This window comes from Pocillopora verrucosa, chromosome 13 (assembly GCF_036669915.1).
Source record: "Pocillopora verrucosa isolate sample1 chromosome 13, ASM3666991v2, whole genome shotgun sequence".
NCBI lineage: Eukaryota > Metazoa > Cnidaria > Anthozoa > Scleractinia > Pocilloporidae > Pocillopora > Pocillopora verrucosa.
Window position 1 is genome coordinate 817,674 of NC_089324.1, and position 24,449 is coordinate 842,122.

Sequence of the window (24,449 nt, forward strand, 5' to 3'; positions counted from 1 at the left end):
TTGCTACATTCAATGTCGGGTGCGTTTGAGGCTTGTATTGGATACATCTTTGCAGAATTCGTGCACAAATAACTCGGAAGTAAAAAAAAATTCTCACGAGAAACTACGATGAAGCTAAATTGTGTTAACAATATCAAGGAGACTGTTATTTCTGCTTCTTGTATCTTGATTGAATTAGAATATAAGCTGCAATAAGCCCTATTATTCGTGAATTCTGTTAGACCTATGTCCCCCACGTTCACGAAACGAATAATTAGTTTCGAGGCTCCATATGTGCACAAAAAAAATTATCTGTGTTTGTCGAATGAACTAAGACTACTTCCATATGAGACTCCCTTCTATTACAGAGTCAAACCCTGTTAGAACTGTCGTTTTCTCTAAATAAATATTACAAAATGTCAATATTTACAACGCTTGCTCTGCGGATTCAACGATATCTCAGAAATCCTGCTGTGAAATACTAAGCCATTTGACAAGGAATCTCATTTTCAAAACTTCTCCTGAATTCCTCATTGTCTAAACAAAAACAATTCACACCTGAGGAGCACAATCCGGTGAAGAATCATCTGGTATAGATTCGTAATCATCAGAAACGCGATCAGTTCCGCTGGCGGTGACTTTGGGCGAATGAAACTTCAACCAGTGGTCTTGAAGCTTCGATGCACTCGGAAAGTCGACCAAACATGCAGGGCAGATGAAGCCTTCAAGAGCTGTGTTTACAGCTTTGTTCATCCCATTCAAACCACAGCTGAGTAGTCGATGGATAGATTTGTTAACATGAAACAAACACGAGCAAATGTGTCCCAACTCAGTACACCATGGTCGTGTTTTTATAGCATCTGGTTTCCGAGTCCGTGGGTAGCAAATTAATAAATATTAATCAGTTATCAAGAAAGATCAATAACATTCCACTACAAAATCATAACAAAAATACCGGAAACTCGTTTTGTCTGCTAACAAAAAGGCACGTATGAAAGAAAAGAAGGTATTAAAAAGAGAATCTATGCTGATTGTTTGCATCAAAGGCATATTAATCAAATGATAATTAAAATATAACTTTCAGGGACATAACGACGAGGCGTGACTCGATATTGACCAAATTCCACCATAGAAAATTTAGTTTAAAAACATAAAAATTATAGTTAGTGTTTCACTCTCACAATACAATGCTTAGGGCACCTTTTTTTTCGATGAGTGTGTTAAATCAGTCTTTTATATTTATACTTTCTCCATAACTTAAAAAAAGAGCGCGCGGATGTCGGATCAATTGCGTTACCCGTCACGCATTACTCTTGAAACTGTCACCTTTGTTCCTCGACGAATTCTGTGGCTGTTGTTGTTGATTTTCATTCTTATTTCGACTAACGAACTTCGACTCAGCTTAGCCATGTGTAATAACACAGCGATCCATACGTTCAAGCGGTTACTGAACAGACATTTAATCTCTATCAAGTGCCTTCAAGGTACAAACGAAACTGAATATATAATGAGTCTAGCAGCACGTGCAAATGAAATTCAACATAGGGCGTGAAAATTACAATATTATAACACCCTCCCTTTTATAGAGAAATAAGAAAACAACTTAACGGAAAAAAAAACAAACAAACAAACAAACAAACGACTAAGCACATATTAATGAAATTCAGTTCCTTGGAAAGAGTTCCTAGGCTTAAGTAAGCACATAGTCCTGTAGACGCTTGGGCGGCTGACGGACGGGCGTGGACCTTCTCGGTGCCTGTAAAGGACTGGGCGACTTAGGTGCATCTGGCACCGAAGACAACGGATCGCGCGGCTGGTCGAATGTTTCCACGCGTGTATCTAGAGGTGCCTGTTCGCGTGTACCTTCGCGTGTCTCTGTGGATGACTGCTTGCGCGCCTCTATGACGTCGTCATCTTCAACTTTGATAGGCGCTTCATGAGACTTGCGTAGCTCAACACGATTTCGTCGAAGGAGTCCTTGAGGCAACTCAACCTCGTAATATCTTTTGTCAATGCGACTCTTTACGACACCCTTTTGCCACTCTTTTCTTCCCGCGCGCCAGGGCTCAACTCGCACAGTATCTCCGGGCTCTAAGGGCTGGAGGTCTCGTGCGCCTCTGTTGTAGTACTTGGCTTGTTGCTGCTAGCGGCAATGAAGCTTGGTATGTGTCACGTTCTCATCTGAAACAGATGGCTTTAATAATGCAGCAGTCATCGGGAGCAGACTTCTTGTCCTTCTGCTAAATAGCCGCTGTGCTGGGCTGATTTGCATACTCGCAGGCGGTGTGTTTCTGTGGTCTAGTTAAGCGAGAAACGCGTCTGAACCAGTCTTGCCGCACTTTAACAGAATTTTCTTCGCTTGCTTAACGGCGCTCTCAGCCTTTCCATTCGACTGACTATGATACGGACTGCTGGTTCTGTGCTCAAAATCCCACTCTTTAGAGAATTTCAGGAAATCGCGCGAGACGAACTGTGGCCCTTTATCAGTAACGAGTTGCTCAGGAATGCCATGTCTCGCGAAATGACCTTTAAGCTTCTTGATGACGTAGACAGAGGATGTACTTCTCAGATGGTCGAGCTCGAAGAAATCGCTAAAATAGTCCACAGTCACAAGGTAACTTTTTCCATTTAACTCAAATAGGTCTGCTGCAACGAACTGCCACGGCCGACTAGGTGCTTCGTGGCTGATGAGTGTTTCCTTCCTTTGACCCTGTTCGTACTCTCTTCAGGCTTCACATGTTGACACATAGTTCTTGATATCTCCTGTCATCCCAGGCCAATAAAGACACTCACGCGCTCTGTTAAGGCAACCATTAACTCCAAGGTGCGAATTGTGAATACTTTTTAGGAGACCACTCCTAGCAGCCTTGGGTACCACTACCCTTTCTCCCTTAAAAATCAGACCATCCTGAACGGACAGCTCATCTCTCATATCGAAGTAACGAGGGGCTAGAAGCGGCAGGGTACTCTTATTTTCAGGCCAGCCATGCTGAATCACTGCCTTCAGAACTTGAAGCGATTCATCCTGCTCTGTCTCCCGCTGAATTTGCAGTAGCCTGGCTTCAGATATTGGCAAGTAATTCATCATGTTGATTGTCTCAAACTCTGACTCAATCTGCGCACCCGAGGGAAGATAAGCTCTAGAGAGAGTGTCCGCTAAGAACATTCTGCTTCCCCTCTCGTACTGTGCCACCAAATCGTACTTTTGCAAACGGATTAACATTCCTTGCAACCTCTTAGGAGCGCGATGAAGTGATTTCATGAAAATTGACTCAAGTGGCTTATGGTCAGTATGGACAACAGTTCTTCTACCGAAGGTAAAGTCATTGAACTTCTATACTGAAAACACGATTGCCAACATCTCCTTTTCAATCTGCGCATAGCGAGATTCCGTCTCTGTTAAGGCTCTACTAGCGTACGCAATTGGGTGACCATTCTGCATTAAAGCTGCACCTAAACCACTCTGGCTGCTATCACACTGGATCTCAAGCACTTCAGTGGGCTTGTAGTAGGCTAGAACGGGTGCTGATGCAATCGATGTCTTGACATCATTCCAAACTTTCTCTCGCAAATCATCCCAACACCATGCTGCATCTTTATGGGTAAGATCTCGTAGAGGTTTCATCACATCAGATAAGTGGGGTGGAAAACGGCTAAGATAATTGACCATTCCATTCAGGCGTAAAATATCACCTCGGTCCTTTGGGCGTGGCATCTCGACGATTGCTCTCACTTTCTCTGGATCTGGCTTTAGACCCTCTGTGGTTAGCAGGTGCCCATGAAATGGAACCTCTTTACACTTGTACTCTAACTTCTCGGCATTGAGCTTGATACCTTTCTGCTGACATCTGCGCATCAATCCATCTAGATTGCTGTCATGATCAGCCTCGCACGTGCCATGGATGAGAATATCATTTGCAATACACTTTACACCCGGGAGGCCTTGTAACTCTTGATGGAGACGTTTCTGAAAAATTTCACTCGAAACACTGAGACCAAACGGCAAACGGAGCCAACGATATCGCCCATATGGCGTAGCAAATGTCGTGAGCATACTAGACTCGCGATCTAACTCCAGATGCCAAAAGGCAGAGGCTAAATCAACCTTTGTAAACACACGTGCATCTGTCAAGTCGGGCAACAAATCGTCAATGACGGGAATTTGATAACGTTCCCTCTTCAAGACCGTGTTAAGTGGTCGCGGGTCAATACAAACACGCAGTTCGCCGGACTTCTTTACAGCTACAACAATCTGACTAACCCACTCGGTCGGTTCATCAACAGGAGTGATTACTTTAAGACGTTCCAACCTTTGGAGCTCTTCTTTGAACTTCTCCCGAACAGACACAGGGACTTTTCTTGCTGGAAGGATAAAAGGCTTGCAATCTGGGTCAACTTGCAGGCGAACTTTTCCTGGAAGTGTTCCGAGACCTTTGTTAAAGACATCCGCGTAATTAGCAGTGAGGTCATCATTTGCATCCTCCACGACATTAATGAAGTTTTCCTTGTGTACAGTTAACAGCTTCATTTTCTGCGTGGAATTTAAGCCAAGCAGAGGGGTCAAATCCTCTTTCACGACTAGAAACCGGACCTTGTACTTCTCATTAGTTTTCGGATTCACAACAGGCAATGCACAGGAACCGACAGGCGTCACTTTAGTTCCATTCCACATGACAAGCATTTGCGAACACGAGTCGAGTTCCTCACCCTCAGCATACCTCAGAGGTAAAATATTTGCACTTGCACCACAATCAACTTGAAATTGCATCGGTTGCTGCCTAACCAGCATCCTCGCATACACAGCTCTCCCTCTCAAAGCCTGTACTCGTGCAACGCTGATCTCCTCTAACTCCTCTTCGCTCTCAATATTATGGACAGGAACTTTCTTACACTTCTTGGCAAAATGATTCTTTTCCTTGCATCGCTTGCACTTCTTTCCCCATGCGGGGCACATCTTCCTATCAGGTTGATGGTCATAGCAAAATTTGCAGGAAATTTTCTTTGCCGACCGCCCGTCCACCGGCGTTGGAGCTCGATGCTTTTTAGAACTTGACTTTACTTGATTAATGTTATCCACCGGCCCAGATAACGACTTCATTTGCAACTCAGCAACTTCCTCGCTGCGACACACGTCGATGCAACGATTCAGAGTAAGATCTCTCATTCTCAGTAACTTCTTGGTCGTCTGCTCGTTTTTAATTCCAAGCACAATGCGATCACGGATTAAACTATCCCGCAAAAAAATCGCAAAAATTACATGTTTTGGCCAGATTACTCAACTCGGCAACAAAACTATCAACCGACTCCGTTGGAAGGCACGTGATAGAGATTAAATGTCTGTTCAGTAACCGCTTGAACGTGTAGATCGCTATGTTATTACACCATGCAAGGCGCGAAAGAGAGCAATGAAAAAACACCGGTAAGTTCTAAATTACTTTTTACTCACGATTTTAAAAATTACTTGTACATCAATTATTTTGTTATTTTGACAAGGTATAGCTTGAGTCTTAAATACATTTTATCAGCCGATTGCATCATTTGCAAGATTCCCACGGGGTAAAAGAAAAAGGACGAACGGGATGTAGATTACTGGGAAAACTACGTAGGTGTTGCTAATTATAATATGAAGCGCGGGAATCTTGTGACAGTCCTATGAGAGTCTCGTGACTCGCGGGTTGTCTGATGCAAGTCATAATTGACCAATCAGATTACGCGAAAATTTCATTATCCAATCATATGCATGACAGCATGACTGAAACCAACAGAATAAAAACACTGTGTTAGCGTGGTGTACTACTACAAAGAAACTGTTCTGAATTTTGGGTACGTTCTCCGTTATTTCTTCAGCTTGGAAATATTCCTGTAGTTTAGAAGGTGAGTATTGGCTTTCTTTATTGTTTCTTAATCAATCTTAGGAAGTGTAAGCTGTTTTTTAGCACTTTGAGCATCAATCAATTAATCAACAGAGTTGTAGAATGTTGTCGAAAAAGCCTTATCCTTACCCTGATGTACCGGCAATTTTTTTTAACCGCTCACTTTCGCTTCAAATTTTCGCGATTTCCCCTGAACTATTTCAGTTTGATCGTCAAGGACATGATACTGAAATAGACGGCGTTAGTAATCCTTTACGCACTGAAATATTAGCACTCAACGCAGTGGTACATCCAGTCATTCAATGATTATAAGTCAATGGCAAAACTTAAATTTAAAAATATATATATGATGCGCGATCGCTCCCTTCAGGCGCGCTTAATTTATTGATGCTTTCAAGATAACTGATTTCTGGTTTAATTTTTTTATTCAAAAACGACGCAAACGGAAAACCCTCTCAACTACTTGCACTCTTTGCATTACATCACGTGCTACAGAAATTGGACAGAAAAAAATTGCAGTACTGATGTGCTACATCACAAATTTAAGCTGCTTGGCTGAACTTGGACAAGTAAAATGAAGGACCATGTGCCAAAAATTACCAGATAAGCTTATGATGTGTTTGCTGGCTAACATCCGATGTGATGAGTCGGTGATTTTCAGTGAACTTTTATCCACTTGAGATGATTAACTTGCAAATTCTCCCCAAGATATCCATACAATATCTTTTAAACAGGTGATGAGAATAGGTAACTTGATCAGCTTGAAGTGAGTTCCTTTACTGTTGTCAATTTGCTGTATCAACTCGGTTGATAAAGCGATATTATCTTGTAATATCCCCTGCCAACACAGCACCACGGCATTTTTAGAAACTTACTCCTTTATTTATTTGCCATCAATAGAGTCTAGTGGATCTTCATGGTTGATGCCCTTTGCCCTTTGCCCCTCAGCAGGAGTGATAATCAAATGCTTAGTCATGTCTTCCTGTATAGCTTGATTCTCAGACATAAATATTAAATCTCATAACAAGGACATAAAGTTAACAAGCATCAGAAAGGAGAGTTGGTGATTTGATCATGGCAATGAATGAATTAAACTTTGATCTTTTCTTCCCTTGCTGCAGATTCATCATGAAGTGTTTAGTTCTATTAGCAATCTCTCTTGGAATTTCATTAGCCTGGCCAGCTGGCAAACAAGAATTTGATGCACTAGAAGATCCAAGCTGGAAGGTGTGGAAATCATTCCACAATAAAGAGTATGAAAATGTTGATGAAGAGAGAATACGCAACTTCATCTGGCAAGATAACTTGAAGAGGATTGTCTCTCATAACCAGGCTCACAAATACAAACTAGCTATGAATCACCTTGGAGACTTGGTAAGTTTAACCCTTGAACTCCCAGAAGTGATTAACATGAAACTTCCCCTTATAACATCCATACATTATTCAGCAAACAGGTAATGAGAATATTCAAACTTATCAGGTAGAACCTGCCATCTTGATCTGGCACCAAGTTCTCATAACTAATTTACAAGGAAAGTGTAGCAGCCAGAGGGGAGAATTAACAATCAAATCTTGGTAGTTAAGGGTTAATCCATCCACGATCAGGATCTCAACATCAGTTTTCCTTCCCATCTGCCATTTATTTTTCTTATTGTGTTAGTTTTGAGAATTTGGTGTGGGATTGATCAATCTCCCTTATTTGATATTTGTTTATTCTTAGAACTTTTTTGCTTTATAGTGTATTGTTGTGTTAATATGAACATGTTGTTCCTCTCTCATGGCAAATTTTTTCAGATCATTCTTTTCAGATTCATCTGATCTTTCCCTGAAAACTGACTTGTATTAAATTGTTACAAAGGCTACCTTGTTACCTTGATGTGTCTGTATGGCTGTTTACAGTTTAAATTTTTCAAGCATCAAGATTAGCCAAACATGATTGCCTTTGAAAGCCCACAGTTGTGATGTATACATATGTAGCACATTTGGGCTTGAAATTTCAGTTTTTGTCAGCTGTTGTCTCAAAAAACACAATTGCATTTATATTTTCTTTATATTTTAGACATCTCGTGAAGTAAAGGAATTGTTGAATGGTTTCAAGATGAGGAAGAGTTCAACAGGCTCTAAAGAAAAGTCTCCCACATTTCTGGCACCATCAAATTTGAAGGTTCCTGACTCTGTTGACTGGAGAAAAGAGGGTTATGTTACACCTGTTAAAAACCAAGGGCATTGTGGATCTTGCTGGGCATTCAGCACAGTAAGTATTTGACCCTTTAGAGTGACTACCATCTTATTTCCTCTTACATCATCACATCTTAAATTACACACTAAGTGTAAGAGAGCTCTTGATTGTTATAAACAAAATGGAATTCTTATTAGCTCCTCAGAAAATGATAGAGAACAGTATACAGAATATGTGTTAGGTTGTAAAGGGTTAATTATTTAATTCTATCAGCATTGTGTGAGGGCTGGTGGAAAGTTTTAAAGGAGACAGTTGCAGTAATGAAATGCCAGGCATCATGTCAAGTGCTAAAAGTACAAGTATCATAGTTAGTTTGGAGCATGCTCTTCCAAAAAATATTCAAATGCTCTTAAATCCTCTTTTGAGCTTTCTCCAGGCTCCTTATCAAGAGCTTATTTAGAGGATTTCCAGAGGATTAAGACATTTTTAAGACATTATCTTTATTCCCACAATTTCTGCTAAAAGAAATTTAACTTGAAGATTTGCTTTTGATTTTCACTGTGGATAATTATTATAAAGAATAGTCAGTAAGTATAAAGAAGTTGATATCAATCTTCTGTCAGCTGGTTCCTTTTGACGACTATTACAATAGTTTTCCGTTAAAAGTTCCTCTTCATAAAAATAATCTTTGGAAAAACTGTAAGCAAATATAGGAAGATCTAATCATCTTTTCTTTCTTTCCCCAGACTGGAGCTCTGGAAGGACAGCACTTTAGGAAGACTGGAAAACTTGTCTCTCTCAGTGAACAGAATCTGGTTGATTGTTCATCAGCATTTGGTAACAATGGTTGTCATGGTGGTTTGATGGACAACGCTTTTAAGTACATCAAAAGCAATGATGGAGTTGACACAGAAATTTCCTACCCTTATCAAGCACAGGTAAAAGAGTTTCTGTTTCATTCATATTCAGTTAAGTTACTTCATTTTTAGATATCCTAGACTTTGACACAGTCAGCTTTTTCCCTCCAATTCATGATTCACACTGTTCAAAATAAATGTATGTGGAATCTCATGTTCCATATTTTCACATTGCCCATCATACATCTGATTTGGACAACAAAATTTACGCAGGTACTGTTCTTAAATTCTCCTAGGAATCCCAGAACCAAGTTGTCTTACAGCAAAAAACAAGCTGTTTTGTAGTCAAAATAGCAGTAAGTCAAAGGGTAAATTGGACGCTTAAAAACCTTTAGCTCCCAACATCTCATTAGTTTTTCTCCCCACAGTCCCCTTACAATTCTTATGATGTCAGTTTGGAGAATTTGGTATGGTATCAACTAATAAGTCACTTGTTGATATTTTTCTTTATTCTCATTACTTGTCTGCTAGGAATTGTATTGATATTGTAAGGAGAAATTCTGTCTTTGTCACTCATGGGAGTTAAAGAGTTAAATCTCCACAACAATCTCTCTTTTACATGTAGGTCGGCACTTGTCACTTTAATGTTTCTGATGTTGGTGCAACAGACACTGGTTATATGGATATCACATCTGGTAATGAATCTGCCCTACAGGCTGCTTCAGCATCAGTTGGTCCCATCTCAGTAGCAATTGATGCCAGCCATAGCTCGTTTCATTTTTACCACTCAGGGGTTTATGATGACCCTTCTTGTAGTAGCACTGAACTCGATCATGGTGTCCTTGTGGTGGGATATGGAAATGAAGATGGACAGGACTACTGGCTGGTTAAGAACAGGTTTGTTAAGAGATTTTGTAATGTGCAATGGAAGTGAGGAAGCCTTATGTATGGCAACCAGGATTCAGGATTGAAGGGTGTATGCATGTTTGTGGGAGCAGACCCTTGGTAGAACTATACTTTCCATCTTATGGTAAAGTTGATGAATGCTATGAGAACTTGTCAGGATGATAAACAACAGGAGAGTGAAAGTTAATTTCTTTTATAAATCATTTTTCAGTTGGGGGACAGCGTGGGGAGAGGAGGGCTTCATCAAAATTGCTCGAAACCAGAACAACAAATGTGGAGTTGCAACCGCAGCAAGCTACCCCTTGGTTTAGGATGAGCTGCTGATGATGGTGTGATAGGAAATGCAGCAAATTCAGGCTATTAAAAGAAATATATTGCTTTATAATTACTGTAAATTAATTTGGTTTTCATATTTGTAAGATAATCAGAGAAAAATTCTCACCAAATTTAAAAAATTTCTCTTATTTTTGATATATATTTTTTATGACTGGTATCTTGATAATAGATTTCTGGCACATTTTCTCTTGGATCAAATGAATTATATTTTTGGAAGTCTACAAGATTGGTATCGACCTGCTATATATGTCAGTGGAACCAATATTTCCAATTCAAGCTGATAAGCACTATTTAAGAGATATTTTATATATTTCAATGAGAAAGGAATGTTTCTATTTCATATGGTAGTTACATACTGGATTTGTCTTTCAACTTTTTTCCTTATTTAACTTTCCTCCAACTAGGAAATAAGAGACAAACAATCTTTTTTTTCTGAAATTTATGCATTTGTTGCCCCTTTTTCCCTTAGGATTGACTTGCATCTAATTTTTCCTCTCAATATCACCCCTAAGTCAAATATTCAAGTCACAGATCACTAATTAGAGAAACTCTTGATTGCTAAACACATTCTCTTTGTCAGCACTTAAAGAAATAAATAGAGAACTGTGTGGAGAATACACACACTGATATAAGGCTGTAAAGGGTTAACATTTTGATGATCTTATGTTTAAGTTAAAGGAAGTTTCCTTGTATACCAGCTTTGTCTGTACTGATTATGTAGCAAAAATAAAAGATGTTGAACACTTCTTCAATACAATTTAGAGGTTTAGCTTCGCTGTAAGCATTTCATTGCATTATCATTTCATTGCTTAACCCTTTCATTCCCAAGATCTCATCAGTAATTCTCCTTACAGACTTCTGTATCATTCTTATGATTTTAGTTCTGAGAATTTGTTGCTGGATCAACTGATAATCCCCTAATTGATATTTCTCTTTATTCTCATCACTTGTCTGACTGAAATTGCATGGATGTTGTAGGGAGAAATTCTGTCTTGGTCACTCACAGGAGTTAAAGGGTTAAGCGTTGATACAGATTTTATATGGTTGAGATTTTAACAGGCAAAGATAGAAATAAACAAATAAAATTTGATCCACTGATCATTTCTCAACATTTTGCTTGGTTGCTATTTATGACTCTCGTTTGATTATCGTCAACCTGGGCACAAGTGTTTTCCTAAAGCGCTTGTGACTAATACATGAGCGCGGTAGAAAATTCCAAACTTAAAACCATCACAAGGAAGTCCGTGGTCACAGCCAATGTAATGAGGTACTAGCACTCAAAGCTCTAGAGGGTTTTTTCTTTGGCAAAATTCTCTTTTTTAAAACCGATTGCAAGCAAACAAACCCGAAAATTAAACTGACCGTTCGTTCCTTTCGGTTTTCGATTGAAGGACACACGAGTTCCTTATTGGGATAGCTGTGAAAGTCTTTGATTGGGAGACCTGTGAACGACACCAGTCACATGACATACATCACATAGATCAGCGGCAACGGTATTAGTATCAACATAAACAAAGGTTAAACATTCTGACTTCCCCCCCAAACTGCTGCTTTTGTTAAATAAGGTAAGTTGTATGATTTCCTTTGTCTTCCATATTTTCTAGTGTAATTTTTTAATTTTGGCGGTGTCTGCAGGTACACAGGAAGAACTGATCGCAGATTTTCTTCAAATAACCTTGGGCGTCATTGGTAAGTTATTCGCTGCGTCACGAGATCACTTAAGTCACGAGTTTTTTCCTTTCTTTTGCTCAATATTGTAACAAAACCCGATACTCATTTTCTTTTTTCACAGACCCATTCATTCCATAGAGGAGAAGACTTCAAGTTCTGGTAAGAATGATTAGATCTAAAAAAACCTTCATTATTCCCTTAAGTTGTTTACCAAGATGTTCTGTAGTATAGCATGGTTAATTATTTAAGTTATGTAATTCTTTTTAGATGTTCTTCAAAAAAGAACTTAGCGATCAATCTCAAACGTTAAGATGCTATATATTTAACTTGCCTTTTTATGATTTCCTTTCCCTTAAATTTTTCCTGAGATAATTCGACGATCAATTTCGAACTTATGAGTTAATTGTAGGTTACTCCAGAAAGCAGAATACATCTACCTGAAAATAAACGGAATTGGGATCATTCCACTTGCTTTGCCCCCGCTGTGAATGGATGAAAATTTATTTCATGCGCCAGCGACAAGTGTGTTTTGTTTGTGGAATTCGTCCAATCCTTGTTTTGTATTGACTAATTGTAGATGGTGCTTGCCTGATTCTTAATCTGCTTCATCTTATCTTTACAGTAGTAATTATTTCTAGTCTTTCTCTTTTGTACTTGATTTACTCTGGAGAGTTCGTGTAATTTAGGAATGGATTTAAATTTACTTTATGTGGAGCAAGTTTTCTAGGATAGCGCTTTACGAAAGTTTAAAACATGCTGTATTTTAACTGTGAGCTCAACAGTTTGATTTAATTCGTGTCAACTTTTTTAGTTCAGAGGTGTTCAGTGTATTAGTATAAATTCATAGGGCAGAACGAAGCGAAACAACAATCTTTTTGGTTTTCTTAGTCTGAAAGTTTCACCATTTGCCGACAGACAAATCAGACAAACTTGATGAGGGAAAATCATTTTACCAACGGAAATCTGAAAAACTTAAACTTAAAGAAACTGATCCAATATGTGGTGTTACTCATTTGAAAACTGAAATTTTTCTGTTTCTAATGGTTATTGAAGCTGTTCGAAACTAAAAATCTCTTGCTGATTGTTTCTTTGTGATAAAACATTAAGTAAAACACAGCTTGACACCAGAAAATGAAAATAATAGCTTGATTAATTGAAATCGCTTATTGTAACCTATACTTTTATATGCTTTTTCCAAATTATGACTCCACAAACCTGAAAGCCAAATCACACAGTCCTCTCCTGGGTCTGGTTGTTCGAAAGGGGTTTAACATTAATCTAGGATTAAAAGTTAGTCTTGGCTTTAATTTCTCATGGTAAGGGTGTTTAAGAGCTAAGTTTTTGGGTTTTATATCAATATGACTTGAAACTAATGGGAATTAGACATTATCTGGTAAACAAGTAATGAGAATATTCAAACTTATCAGGAAGAGTTTGTTATCTTGATCTTGCACTAAATTCTTGTAAATAATTTACAAAGAAATGTTAAGCAGCTAGAGAGGAGAATTATTAATCAGAACTTGGGATTTAAAGGGTTAAATCATAATTTCAGCCACAAGCTTACATATAGCTAATTATCTCAAAATTTATCTCATTTTCTGTTTGTTTCAGGAATAACATACTCATCATGGCCCACTCAACTATTGTCCTGTTGATAACACTTTTTATATCAATGGCACTGTCTGAACTTTTGATCAAAGACAATGCCTGGCAATCGTGGAAAGAATTTCATAACAAGAAATATGAATCAGATGATGAAGAAAGTTTACGTTATACCATTTGGAACGAAAATATGAAGACCATCAAGAAACATAATGCTGACCCAAACAGCAAATTCACTCTTCAAATGAATCATTTAGGAGACATGGTACATCAAATTTAATTTATATAAATATGAAAGTTAATTATTAAAGATAATAGATGATACACTAAATTAAAATGTTTGCAACAATTATTTTTAAAAAATTTTTGTTGTGCTTTGATTTTAAAAAAAAATTATTTTTTGAACCTTGAGTATGTTAAAGAAGTGATAGAAGTGATTAACATGTACCTTCTCCCAATAATATCATGTATTATCCAGCAAACAGGTAATGAGAATATTCAAACCTATTAGGTAGAAGTTTTTATCTTGATCTAACACAGAATTCCCATAACCAATGTAATAGGAAATCTCTTGCGGCTAGAGAGGAGAAATGAAAATCAGATCTTGGGAGTCAAAGGGTTAAGATATGATTGTGAATGAATTACTCATTTTTGTTATCAAGCTGTGTGATCTTTTTGTGGGCAAGCTGAGTTTTCACCCTTTGCACTCTTGATATTTTTCCTTATTCTCATTACTTATTTGGTTGATATTGTATTGATATTGTAAGGAGAAATTATCTCTTGGTCACTCATGGGAGTTCAAGGGTTAACATGTGTCTCTTTTGGTTATGTTTCTATGTAGACAAGTAAAGAAGTTCATTTGACTTTGAATGGCTACAACAAAGCTCTCAAGGACACCAAGAGCAAAGAAGGTCCAACTACATTTCTGCCACCAAGCAATATTGAGCTGCCAGACACTGTTGATTGGAGGAAGAAAGGTTACGTAACTGAGGTCAAGAATCAAGGGCAATGTGGATCTTGCTGGGCTTTCAGCACTGTAAGAAATTTTGTTTTGTTTTGTACAGTTTTTGTATGATTGGTTGTTGATTAGTTTAATCCTTTACACTCTAACATTAGCATGCTTATTTTCTAGTTCTGTTCTCTGTACATTTCCTTTGGATAATTTCTTTTGAAAGCAAACGCATCTCTAGTTGGTCTTCATTTCTTTCATTCTTCTGAGAGGGTTGGTTCCACGCTCAAATTTTTTAGAAAAATTCATGCATCAAGTGTACTTTAAGTGTTTCATGCACCAAAGGGAAAGGAAAAGCTTCAAATCTCACATAGCTGTTCCCTAAATTCACACTCCACAATATCAATTAAGTGCTCAAACAAGCATTTTGTATAAACCATTTGTCACTCTCTCGTGACCTTCATATTTTCTTCAACTGTGTGATGCTGTGAAGATAAATGAGGTGCTTATTAAAAATAAGTCACCCTAATTTGTGTATTGTAAAATTTAGGGTTAGGAGATGTTCCTTTTAATGACCTTTGTGGCAAGGCTCTTCCCCAAAAAGATGGCTCATTCCCCCACAAGTCTTTCACTCCCAAGATCTTATTAGTACTTCTCCATACTGTCTCTCATAAAATTCATATAATGTTAGTTTAGATAATTTGGTATTGGATCAACTAATTATCCTCTGATTGGAGTTTTTCTCGATTCTCACTACTTGTCTTCTTGATTTTGTCTTGATATTGTAAAGAGAGACTCTATCTTGATCACTTATGGAAGTTGAAGTGTTAAAGGTATTTTAATTTTTAACCTTTCCCATTTCAGACTGGTTCCCTTGAAGGCCAGCATTTCAAGAAAACAGGAAAGCTGGTGTCTCTGAGTGAACAAAACCTAGTTGACTGCTCCGGAAAATTTGGAAATCATGGATGCGAAGGAGGCTTAATGGACAATGCATTCAAGTACATCAAGGCTAATGATGGCATTGATACAGAAAAAAGTTATCCTTACAAGGCCAAGGTTAGTACTCAATTGGTAACTCCATCTCAAACCTAGAAAATCAAACTCTCTCTTCCATTCTTTAATGTTTAATCATGTGACTGTTGCTTCACTGATAAAGGCTATCAACCTTATTCCTCAACTTGTTCCTGAGTCCACCTGCTCCACGCTGCTTTGAGAGATTTAAAACAAAAAAGGCTGATGATGACTTGCTAAAAGATTTTTGAAAAAATCGGGAGTTAGATAAACTTTGTAATCAGTTATCCTGGTCACTGGCTAAGGTCTATACACACATGGAGAAATCTGAAACTGGTTTCTTTCAATCTTGAGATATCTAAGAATTTTTTTTTTTTGCCAGAAGTCAATGTGTGTCTGCAAGATTTGCTTGTCTTAACCCTTCAACCCCAAAGAGTGATTGGCATCTAATTTCTCCTTATAATGTCAACCCTGAATCAAACATTAAGGTCATGAGAATAAAGGAAGTGATCACCAACTTAAGATGGTCTTGATTGTTAGACAATTCTCCTTGTCAGCACCTTAGGAAATGTGGGGAGAACAGTATGGAGAATATGCCTACTGATGTAAGGGTGTAACGGGTTAATGAGAAATATCATGTGTTATTCTCTGGTTCAATCGCTGACCTCAGAGATCTGATTCAGTTTGGAAAGGTGAGGGGTAACTGTATATCTCTCTGTGTATATGAACATGTGCTGTGTGTACTCACTTTGTCCTTTGCTCCCCAGGATGAGAAGTGCAAATTTAATGCATCATCAGTTGGTGCCGATGACACTGGATATGTTGACGTTAAACATGGAGATGAGGATGCCTTGAAGGTTGCTGTTGCCACAGTTGGACCAATCTCTGTAGCAATTGATGCTGGACACTTGTCTTTCCAATTCTACAAGGAGGGCGTTTATAATGAGCCTAGTTGCAGTAGTACTGAGCTGGATCATGGTGTGCTGGCTGTGGGGTATGGAACAACTGCTGATGGGAAAGACTACTGGCTTGTAAAGAACAGGTAGGTTTATTTTGGGTGTGGCCTGAAGGGGTACTCAACTTTTTCCGTAACCAATTCATATGGAAATATAACAGTGTCCCCAGCCTAATCTGAGGAATATCTGGTGTTATAATCTGCCATTTCTGGTTTTCAAAGTTGTTTCACAGTTTTTGAACATCAGGTGTCACAATAAAAGCTTGAGTTATCAGCAGTCTGGTTAGATTGCAAGCATGCTCTCATGTATGGGTGTTGCCCTATGACACAGCCTCCTTGTCATCTCTCACCAGCCACTAATGGAAAAGGTTCTGAGATGCTTGATCATGTACAAAAGATATAGATATTGTAGAGTGGCAGCAGGTGTCAAAAAAACCTTAACCCTTTACATCATAACATCAAAATTCATATTCTCCATTCTGTTCTCTGTACAATTACTGAGGTGCTGACAACAAGAATTTGTCTATCAATCAGGAGTTTCTTTAGTCGGTGATCATCTTCTTATTCTCTTGACATCAATAAGTGATTCAGTGGTGATATTGTAAGGAGAAATTAGATGTCAGTCACTCTTAGGGGTTATAGGGTTAAGTTCACATTATTGTGTTAAAAGATCTGCTGAATTTTTGTTCCTTGTGCAGCTGGGGGAAAAAGTGGGGCATGGATGGGTACATTATGATGACAAGAAACAAAGACAACCAATGTGGAATTGCCACAAATGCGAGTTATCCACTGGTCTAAAAACCTGTTGTACTTCTTGAACTGGTCTTGAATAAAGAGATGCAACAGAAAACAGTTTTTATATTCAGAAGCTTAGTCGAGTTGTTCAATTTATAGTTTACTGTATTGTGTAGATGTAGTTTTTTTTATAGCTGATAAATAAGTTAGGTTTTAAAAGACTTCTATCCAGTTCTTACTTTCAATTGACAGGTCAGAGGTGACACTCTTGCTTAATGCGTCATTAGTGTCTTGTTGACCTACAAATTTTTGTAATCTCAACAAGAGATAACATTGGCTTTTAATAGTTACTAGTGGATAGTTCAATAGTGCTAATGGTATTTTACACAGTTAATAGTTGTATAGTTGCTAGAAAAAGCTCTAAAGATTTGATTGAAGGTTAACAAACAGCTTAGATATTAAACAGTAAGGGAAGTGTCACCACCAGTTTGTCAATATTCAATTCTTATTCATGCCTGTATTTATTATAAATATATATTTATAATATCTGTGGGTTAATTATTGTGTAAATGGTGTTGGGATCGTTTAAGCAATTGCCTAGTTGTATTTTTAGTTCATAATGCTGTAAATTTTAATTGTGTGTGATTGAAATTATCATTAAAAACTTGATTTGTACTTGTATCAATGAAAGTGTGTTGGTAATTAGACAAGTTGTACTCATCTCATTCACCCTTTAACTCTCAAGATCTGATCGTTAATTGTCCCCTCTAGCTGCTACACATTTCCCTGAAAATTTGTTACAAAAATTTGGTGTTTGATCACTCTAACAACTTAAATATTAGCTGTTGCATGTAAATACTTAAAGACTTGATTACCAGAGGCTGCAGGAAAGAAGAAGTTCGACAAATCACAAAACTATTTGCCATGTGCAGAAGGAGATCAAGGTTCTGTAGCAAGTAAGCATACATAATCCATGTACTATTTATGCCTTCACAGGTCATATGATAGGAACCAGAGCAGCAATCTTTCATCATTCTGCCTCAAAGAAGTTCAATTTGTAACCTCTGTGTCTGCATATGGTCTTCCACTGCATGTTGCAGACTTGTGATAAAACTAATAATCATAGGTGCACAGAATTTGACTGAAAAATTGCTCAATTTCTGACAAATGCCTTTTTATAATTCATGAACTTCAACAGCAAGTTTTGCCTTTGAGGCTCTGTGGTTAATAACAATACTTTCAGTTGAATACTTGGTGTACATCTCAATTGTCAATTCTAATGCATCAACAAATAAATACATCATTTGATAAATACCATACACTATAACTATTCTTAAAATACATGAAAAAAAATTCTAAATTCTAGTTGGCGATACTAAAGGAGTAAACCATATCTAATTTTTTCTTCCATATCATCACATGACCTAATATTACTAATTTGTTAAAGATTATGTCCCAAAGTGTCATAATACAGTATAAAAACGCTACGTGCTGAAATGAGTGGGTTGAAATTTCACTTAACACTCAGAGGAAGCGTCGCATAACATCACAACATAGAGCACAGTTTTACTCCTTCTTGGGTTTGGTGTCTCCCTTTTTACAGCACACTCTACACAAACACTTACATATGAATCTTATCACCAGGACAACTAAGGTTACTATAGTAACAAGGAAAGCTATGACGTCAAGTAAGTAGTACTGGTACCAAGGAATGTCAAACACTTGAGCTCTGAGGTGTCTGGCTCCACCATGTCTGACTACATACTCAATCCAGTTGCAGGTTTCTTGTAGAGGTGTGTAAGGATGATCCTTCAAAAGCCCAGAGATGTGCATTGCTTTTGTTTTAAATCTGAAGAAAAATTGAATTTCTATGTAAAGGATTTTAATAAAATAACGACACTTTTTTCATGTTAACCAGCAGCAATGAATCCTTACAGTCAATTCAAAGCCACATTTAGCCCAAACACTGTGACAGTCACTTTCTTAATAAGAGGTGCATGCTATTCGACTTATGACTAAAGAAATTTCAATCGAGTGTTGAGAGTAATCTGGAATTATTTGGTTTGCTTTTTTGCTGTAAGATTGGTCTGGAAAACTTTCACTACTTTCTCAACCAATCTGATTCAAAACTAAAACCAACTGCAACTTGGTCAATGCCATTTTGCCCCTCTTAGAGCTGTTTACGTGTTTTTTCTCTTTAAGTTCTCATTGACTGCTCCTGACTTTTTCCTTTAATCTGATTGTCCACTGTGATAACTTGATTTTGGTTTTGCAACACCCAACCAAAAAGTGCTCTTTAGGGCAGTCATGATTCAGAACTAAACACAGTGGTTACCTGATAAATTTGAAAAAACATTTAACACTTAAAATATTCTGCAATGATCACATTCAGGGATGTGGACATGTAAGTAATTCCCCCAAATCACACACTTATTAGCATCATTTCATACAATTAACTTATTTCAAGGCCTAATTGGCCAGCAACAAGTTCTTTTTAAACCACTTTTGACAAATATAGCATACTACATACCGTGGTTCCCCTACAACTTTCTCAATTGTTTCAAACAGTTGTTGCGCACTGCAGTTTTTATGATCAACAATTAAACCAAGGCCAAAATGTTCAGCTTTCTTAGCATTGCTATCCTGGTCTCCACCCAATGGAAAGGCTACCACAGGGACCCCATGGTATGCTGACTCATACAGACTGTTATGTCCCACATGGGAGACAAAAGCTTTGATGTCCTTGTGTGCTAAGAGATCATTCTGAGGTAACCATTGAACTGCTTTGATGTTTGCTTTAAGGGAGGATGGGATATAACCTGCCAGAAAGAAAAGCCAACCATTTTAAAGACATACCAGCATTTAATCTTACAAGTGAGCAATTCAAGGGGAGGGTTTGTTTTCTAATCAGGAGTATTTCAACTCCTACTGGACAGAGTGCTATTCTATCACAAGTGTTAACCAAAGTAAATCATCAAGTTCTCCGAATAAGTTTCTTGGTATCTAACAGACTGACTAACCAACTCTACTGATCAAGTATCTGTCTAAATATCTGAGTGACTGACTTACTTTCTGAGTGACTGACTAACAGACAGACAGACTGACTTACCTACCAACTAAATGACAGACTAAACAACTGTCAAACAGACAGACTGCCTGACTAGCTGACAAACTGAACAACTGACAAAAAGACCGACCAACTGACTCAAAGACTGATTGACTGACTAATTGAGCATTCAATGACTGACTGAGTAGAGTAGATTGATCAATGCTCCAACAGATTATCTCTGATGACAAACTGAAGGATGGATAGAAGATAGAAGGAACAAATAAATGGCCGTTGTATAAAATATTCAGTTGGTAAACAACACAACAAGAACAAAACAAAAGAATAAGACGAGGCAAGTTTTGAGCACCAAAGGCACAAGCTGCCAAGGGGTGGTCTGCAGGCATGCCCCCCCCCCCCCCAAGAAAACTTTTAAATCTAAAGGCTCAGAAATGCTCTTTTAAGCATTTCCTGTGGCATTTTTCTTCAGAAAAGTCAATCTTGGGCTGAAATCAAGACAAGGTAATTGCCTCGTCTTGTGTCATGCTTGCTATGACCCTGCACAATTCAAAATTCCTTTTAAAAACTGCAGATACCTTTAAGTCTCCACACAACTTTTTGTTTCAGTTTTCCAAATGCATCAGCTAGCATATCCACTTTCTCTCTTGGCAGGATTGAAGCCACCATTGAACCAAAGGAAACAATAATAAAACCATGACCCCCTGAATTATTGACAAACTCTTCTAAATCAGGGGGGAGGGGTTGAGTATCTTTGACATTTAGTGGTCCAACCATAACATGACCTATTGAATAAATATAACAAAGATTCCTCTTCAATCAATAAAGATCTTATCAATCATATTTCAACTTTTAACCATACTTGAGTTTTAATTGTCTTTTGAGAGCCAGAAATAAAGGTTATAGAGTTCTGGTTCCAGCTATTAACCTAACTCTTTTTTACTCAAGATCAATTAGCAAGCACTCATGGGAACCCTTTTAAGATCTTCACAATTAATAACTGAGTGTCATATCTTGATGAAACACCAAATTCTCTCATCTAATTTTTAAGGAGGTGTCTTACAGCCAAATGGGAGAATTACAATACGCAACAAACCTTAACCCTTCAACTCCCACAAACAAATAACATGTAACTTTTCCTTCCAATAATATCCATACATTATATCCTGTACGTAGGTAATTAATGAGAACACTCAAACTTATCAGGTAGAAGTTGTTATCTTGATCTTTCATACTAATTTACTGATAACTTATTCTCATCACTAATTAACAAAGAAATGTGCAGCAGCTAGAGGGGAGAATTAACAATCAGATCTTAGGAGTTAAAGGGTTAAATGGTAAAGTTTTAAGAGTTCTCACCTGGCAACAGAGGTTGTGGGTATTCCAGTGCAAAATCTGCCATGATTAAAAGTAGTTCTACATCAGCAACAGCCTCCTCAAAGCTTCTTTCAGGCGTAATGTTGTATCTCATTTTTAGAGCATTCATTGGTCTGTTATAGACTATGCTCAAAAACAGTCTCTCGCCAATGTACGATCCCAGATTCATCAAACGCTCCTTGAAAGTCATTTTATCAGTAAATCCCGTAGGAAGTTGAGGAACATAAGAAATTGGTGAGGGTATCATGTGATAAAAGGCATCTGGACTGTTAGGGGGGTAAGGGAACAACTCAATGCGCTGAATCTTGAGGAGTTCACCAATTAATGCCGCACAGAATGCTCCACTATCATAGATGATAAGATCATAGTTTTTCAATTCCTTGAGAACTTCAGTGGAGTTTAGTGCACTTTCACATAATGTTTCCTGAATCTTGCTCATCTTGAAAAGTACCTCCATCATTTTTCCTTCCAGTTCAAGGGGTATTACCGTATCTTCTAAGAAGCCTGGTTTATAAGGTGCTTGGTAAATCTTGTGAGGTACCTTCTCACTTGGTTTGATTTTATCAAAAGACGATGGAACAACCATTACAATCTAATTGTAACCAATTAAAATCAAAGGTAAAAAAATCGATAGCTATCCATTATAAATTTGTCTTTTCTTTACATCTCAACTTAATTATTGATCTTCCAGGAGGAGTTGGAGAATTTTAGGGGGATCACATGATTTTCAGGGGCAAGGGAGGGGGTATTCAGTCATTGCACAAAGTAAAAAAAGGAAGGGGGCATAGAAAATTGACTGCTAATTATCTGCCAGGGAGGGGTGATCATGAGATTATTAGAGGGCCTTATTAGGGGGGGAGGGTCAGGTAAATTTTATCGTGGCCCAATTAAAATCCTCCGACCCCTCCCAAGAGATAAATAATGATTGATCCCTAAAGCCTGTTACTAAATAATTGCATATTGTCTACCTTGGTCAGATACTGCCTATAGGGTTTTTAGAATATCTCCATCAATCTTCAACAAATGAAGCATTAGAACTGAAGTAACGATATGCAATTACTAAACTTGATTTCAATTGCTCAGTGCCGAAACTCCTAGTTCTTCATGCATTATAAGGTAGTCAGAAATCTAACCTCGGATTTTCCGACAGAAAGTACCCTTTGATAGCGACCAAACAAAGAACAAGTTTCAAATCCTGTTTTGAGAGGGGAATATAGGAGACTTGGGAAATTTATAAATGAATCGTTTGAAGAGAATTCATCGGGATTTTTGGCCACAGAGGGAACGTAAACAAACTGATTAACAACACCTGTTCCACTTGTCGATCTCTGGGGCAGATATCACACATGTAATTAACTTGAAATGGTTAAAGCAAGATAGCTGTTTCCGGTGTAAAATTAATCTGATTCCAACCACCAACATTAAAAAAATTAATTACCACGATAATTTCTCTGCCTTGCTAAAATAACAGTATCATGCAAAATAGAAGAACACAGCACGCGACCTCGTGTCCACGAGTTGCTAACTCTTCTAGAATGTTTCTGGTGTTTATGTACTGTGATCCTCCTGTAGTATGGAAACCAGCTATTCGCGCTGAAAAAGCTGAGTTTATTTCCAGCGTAAGAGTTAAAAGTGCCAAAAAAGCGTAGTAAGCAGGATGGGGCATCCTTATCAAAACAGTCGCCACCTTAGGTACTTTCTCGTTCCCAGACTCTTAGCTTCCATCGACAGCTGGATGAGTTTCGCTCTGTGGCCAGGTAAAGAAAAGAAAGATCTGCATTGGTGTTAATTTTTCTGTTAAAACGAATCGCGTACTCAAGAAATGATTAATTTTCTTGTAATTATGGTGTTTTAGGCTATGTTTCAGGTTATGATATTTTAGACCGCCCCAGTCCTGGAAACACGCCAACGTATGTTGCCCTTATTCCTGAGCAGACCCCTGTTTACGACGTAAACAGGCACTTTTAAGTGGTCTTCAAAGACCAATTCCACTTAAAAGGCCAATTCCTCCTACACCTATCCTTTTCAAGTTGACTAACGACTTCGTGGTTGATCGTTATGTCAAACCTTTTAGGCTCGATAACGTCGACCTGAGGAAGTTTAGCATCGTTCCCAGTTCAAGTATCACCGAAGCCTGCTTGATATGAGTCATACCTGGTACAGTGCCACAGACGGTAATGAGGCTACTGTAAGGGTAATTCTTTTTCACTTTAAAAACACTTTGACCTCATCGTCGACCGGATACTGGTCTTGAAGTTAGGCACAAGCCTGCATTCAACCAGCTGCGACGCACCAAGGTGAGGAAGTCGGTGATCCAAGAGATGTGCGCAAACAGCCACGACTGATTTTCAGAATGGGGCTGTTGACATGTGTTGACATCCTAGCAAACCGTGCGTTCGTGGATAACTTTTAACTAAACAAGACGAAATGCAAGGAACTGCGTATAAACTTCAACACTAACAACACCACTTAACATTCAGAAAAAATCTGAAACCGATCTTTCTGCGCTCCAATAAACTGATATTTTAGCATGATTAATTAACCCTTTCACTCCCAAGAACGGATCTCATTAGTAGTTCTCCTAACTGTCTGCCCTACGATTCATATGTTGTAACTTTGGAGAATTTGGTATTGGATCAACTGATAACCCCCTAATTGATGTTTTTCTTTATTCTCACCACTTGTCTGGATGAAGTTATATTGAGATTGTAAGGAGAAATTCTGTCTTGGTCACTCATGGGAGCTAAAGGATTAAGGCTAAGGAAATGATGAGGGGTTACAAGGAATATATTGATTGTTCCGGGGGGAGGTGAGGGGGTATTTCCTTGTCATAGGCTAATGGGGATGTGTCGCTGGATAGGGTCACATTTTCACGGCTGGATTGACTGTTATTACTTGTCTGCAATGGGTTGCATTTCCAACACAGTGACAGATACAGTTACAATAATAGGGTCG

General features: G+C 38.1%; 4 protein-coding genes across 8 annotated transcripts in view; 2 read left to right on the top strand and 2 right to left on the bottom strand.

The window, feature by feature from the left end:
- LOC131789445 (tensin-3) overlaps positions 1–851 on the bottom strand; it is a 43,869-nt gene extending 43,018 nt beyond the window's left edge. For all 3 annotated transcript variants that reach the window (XM_059106552.2, XM_059106551.2, XM_059106550.2), the window contains exon 1: positions 538–851. In XM_059106552.2, coding sequence (XP_058962535.2) covers positions 538–732 — 195 coding nt within the window. In that variant the 5' untranslated portion in view covers positions 733–851. The remainder of the gene's footprint in view (positions 1–537) is intronic.
- A 4,873-nt stretch (positions 852–5,724) lies between these two features.
- LOC131789466 (cathepsin L) lies at positions 5,725–11,239 on the top strand. The gene is made up of 6 exons (XM_059106583.2): positions 5,725–5,853; positions 6,974–7,226; positions 7,912–8,106; positions 8,778–8,969; positions 9,514–9,785; positions 10,006–11,239. The coding sequence occupies exons 2-6, from the start codon at positions 6,981–6,983 to the stop codon at positions 10,103–10,105; spliced, it is 1,005 nt and encodes a 334-aa protein (XP_058962566.2). The 5' UTR covers positions 5,725–5,853; positions 6,974–6,980; the 3' UTR covers positions 10,106–11,239.
- Positions 11,240–11,600: 361 nt separating this feature from the next.
- Positions 11,601–17,734, top strand: LOC131789447 (cathepsin L). Of its 2 annotated transcripts, none has more exons than XM_066160630.1 (8): positions 11,601–11,695; positions 11,766–11,819; positions 11,923–11,960; positions 13,413–13,668; positions 14,245–14,439; positions 15,217–15,408; positions 16,131–16,405; positions 17,017–17,734. In XM_066160630.1, exons 4-8 carry the CDS (start codon positions 13,429–13,431, stop codon positions 17,114–17,116), a joined length of 1,002 nt encoding a protein of 333 aa, XP_066016727.1. In that variant the 5' UTR covers positions 11,601–11,695; positions 11,766–11,819; positions 11,923–11,960; positions 13,413–13,428; the 3' UTR covers positions 17,117–17,734. The 2 variants fall into 2 exon arrangements, with proteins under 2 accessions (XP_066016727.1, XP_058962539.1); XM_059106556.2 differs by having other exon boundaries at positions 11,672–11,690.
- On the bottom strand, positions 17,440–23,166 carry LOC131789446 (2-hydroxyacylsphingosine 1-beta-galactosyltransferase). Of its 2 annotated transcripts, none has more exons than XM_059106555.2 (5): positions 22,999–23,166; positions 21,477–22,086; positions 20,696–20,902; positions 19,584–19,872; positions 17,440–18,902 (listed from the first exon to the last, which is right to left on the bottom strand). In XM_059106555.2, exons 1-5 carry the CDS (start codon positions 23,158–23,160, stop codon positions 18,620–18,622), a joined length of 1,551 nt encoding a protein of 516 aa, XP_058962538.2. In that variant the 5' UTR covers positions 23,161–23,166; the 3' UTR covers positions 17,440–18,619. The 2 variants fall into 2 exon arrangements, with proteins under 2 accessions (XP_058962538.2, XP_066016726.1); XM_066160629.1 differs by having other exon boundaries at positions 22,933–23,038.
- Between the last annotated feature and the right edge of the window lie 1,283 nt (positions 23,167–24,449).

Excerpts from the sequence above, each read along its gene's own strand:
- LOC131789447 (XM_066160630.1), top strand. The coding sequence starts at position 13,429 with ATGGCCCACTCAACTATTGTCCTGTTGATAACACTTTTTATATCAATG. Across the intron at positions 15,409-16,130 it reads GTTATCCTTACAAGGCCAAG|GATGAGAAGTGCAAATTTAA; the intron begins GTTAGTACTCAA and ends TTTGCTCCCCAG. Across the intron at positions 16,406-17,016 it reads TACTGGCTTGTAAAGAACAG|CTGGGGGAAAAAGTGGGGCA; the intron begins GTAGGTTTATTT and ends TTCCTTGTGCAG.
- LOC131789466 (XM_059106583.2), top strand. The coding sequence starts at position 6,981 with ATGAAGTGTTTAGTTCTATTAGCAATCTCTCTTGGAATTTCATTAGCC. Across the intron at positions 7,227-7,911 it reads TGAATCACCTTGGAGACTTG|ACATCTCGTGAAGTAAAGGA; the intron begins GTAAGTTTAACC and ends TTTATATTTTAG. Across the intron at positions 8,970-9,513 it reads CCTACCCTTATCAAGCACAG|GTCGGCACTTGTCACTTTAA; the intron begins GTAAAAGAGTTT and ends TTTTACATGTAG.
- LOC131789446 (XM_059106555.2), bottom strand. The coding sequence starts at position 23,160 with ATGCCCCATCCTGCTTACTACGCTTTTTTGGCACTTTTAACTCTTACG. Across the intron at positions 19,873-20,695 it reads AGTTGTGTGGAGACTTAAAG|GTTATATCCCATCCTCCCTT; the intron begins GTATCTGCAGTT and ends TCTTTCTGGCAG. Across the intron at positions 18,903-19,583 it reads AAAGTTGTAGGGGAACCACG|ATTTAAAACAAAAGCAATGC; the intron begins GTATGTAGTATG and ends ATTTTTCTTCAG.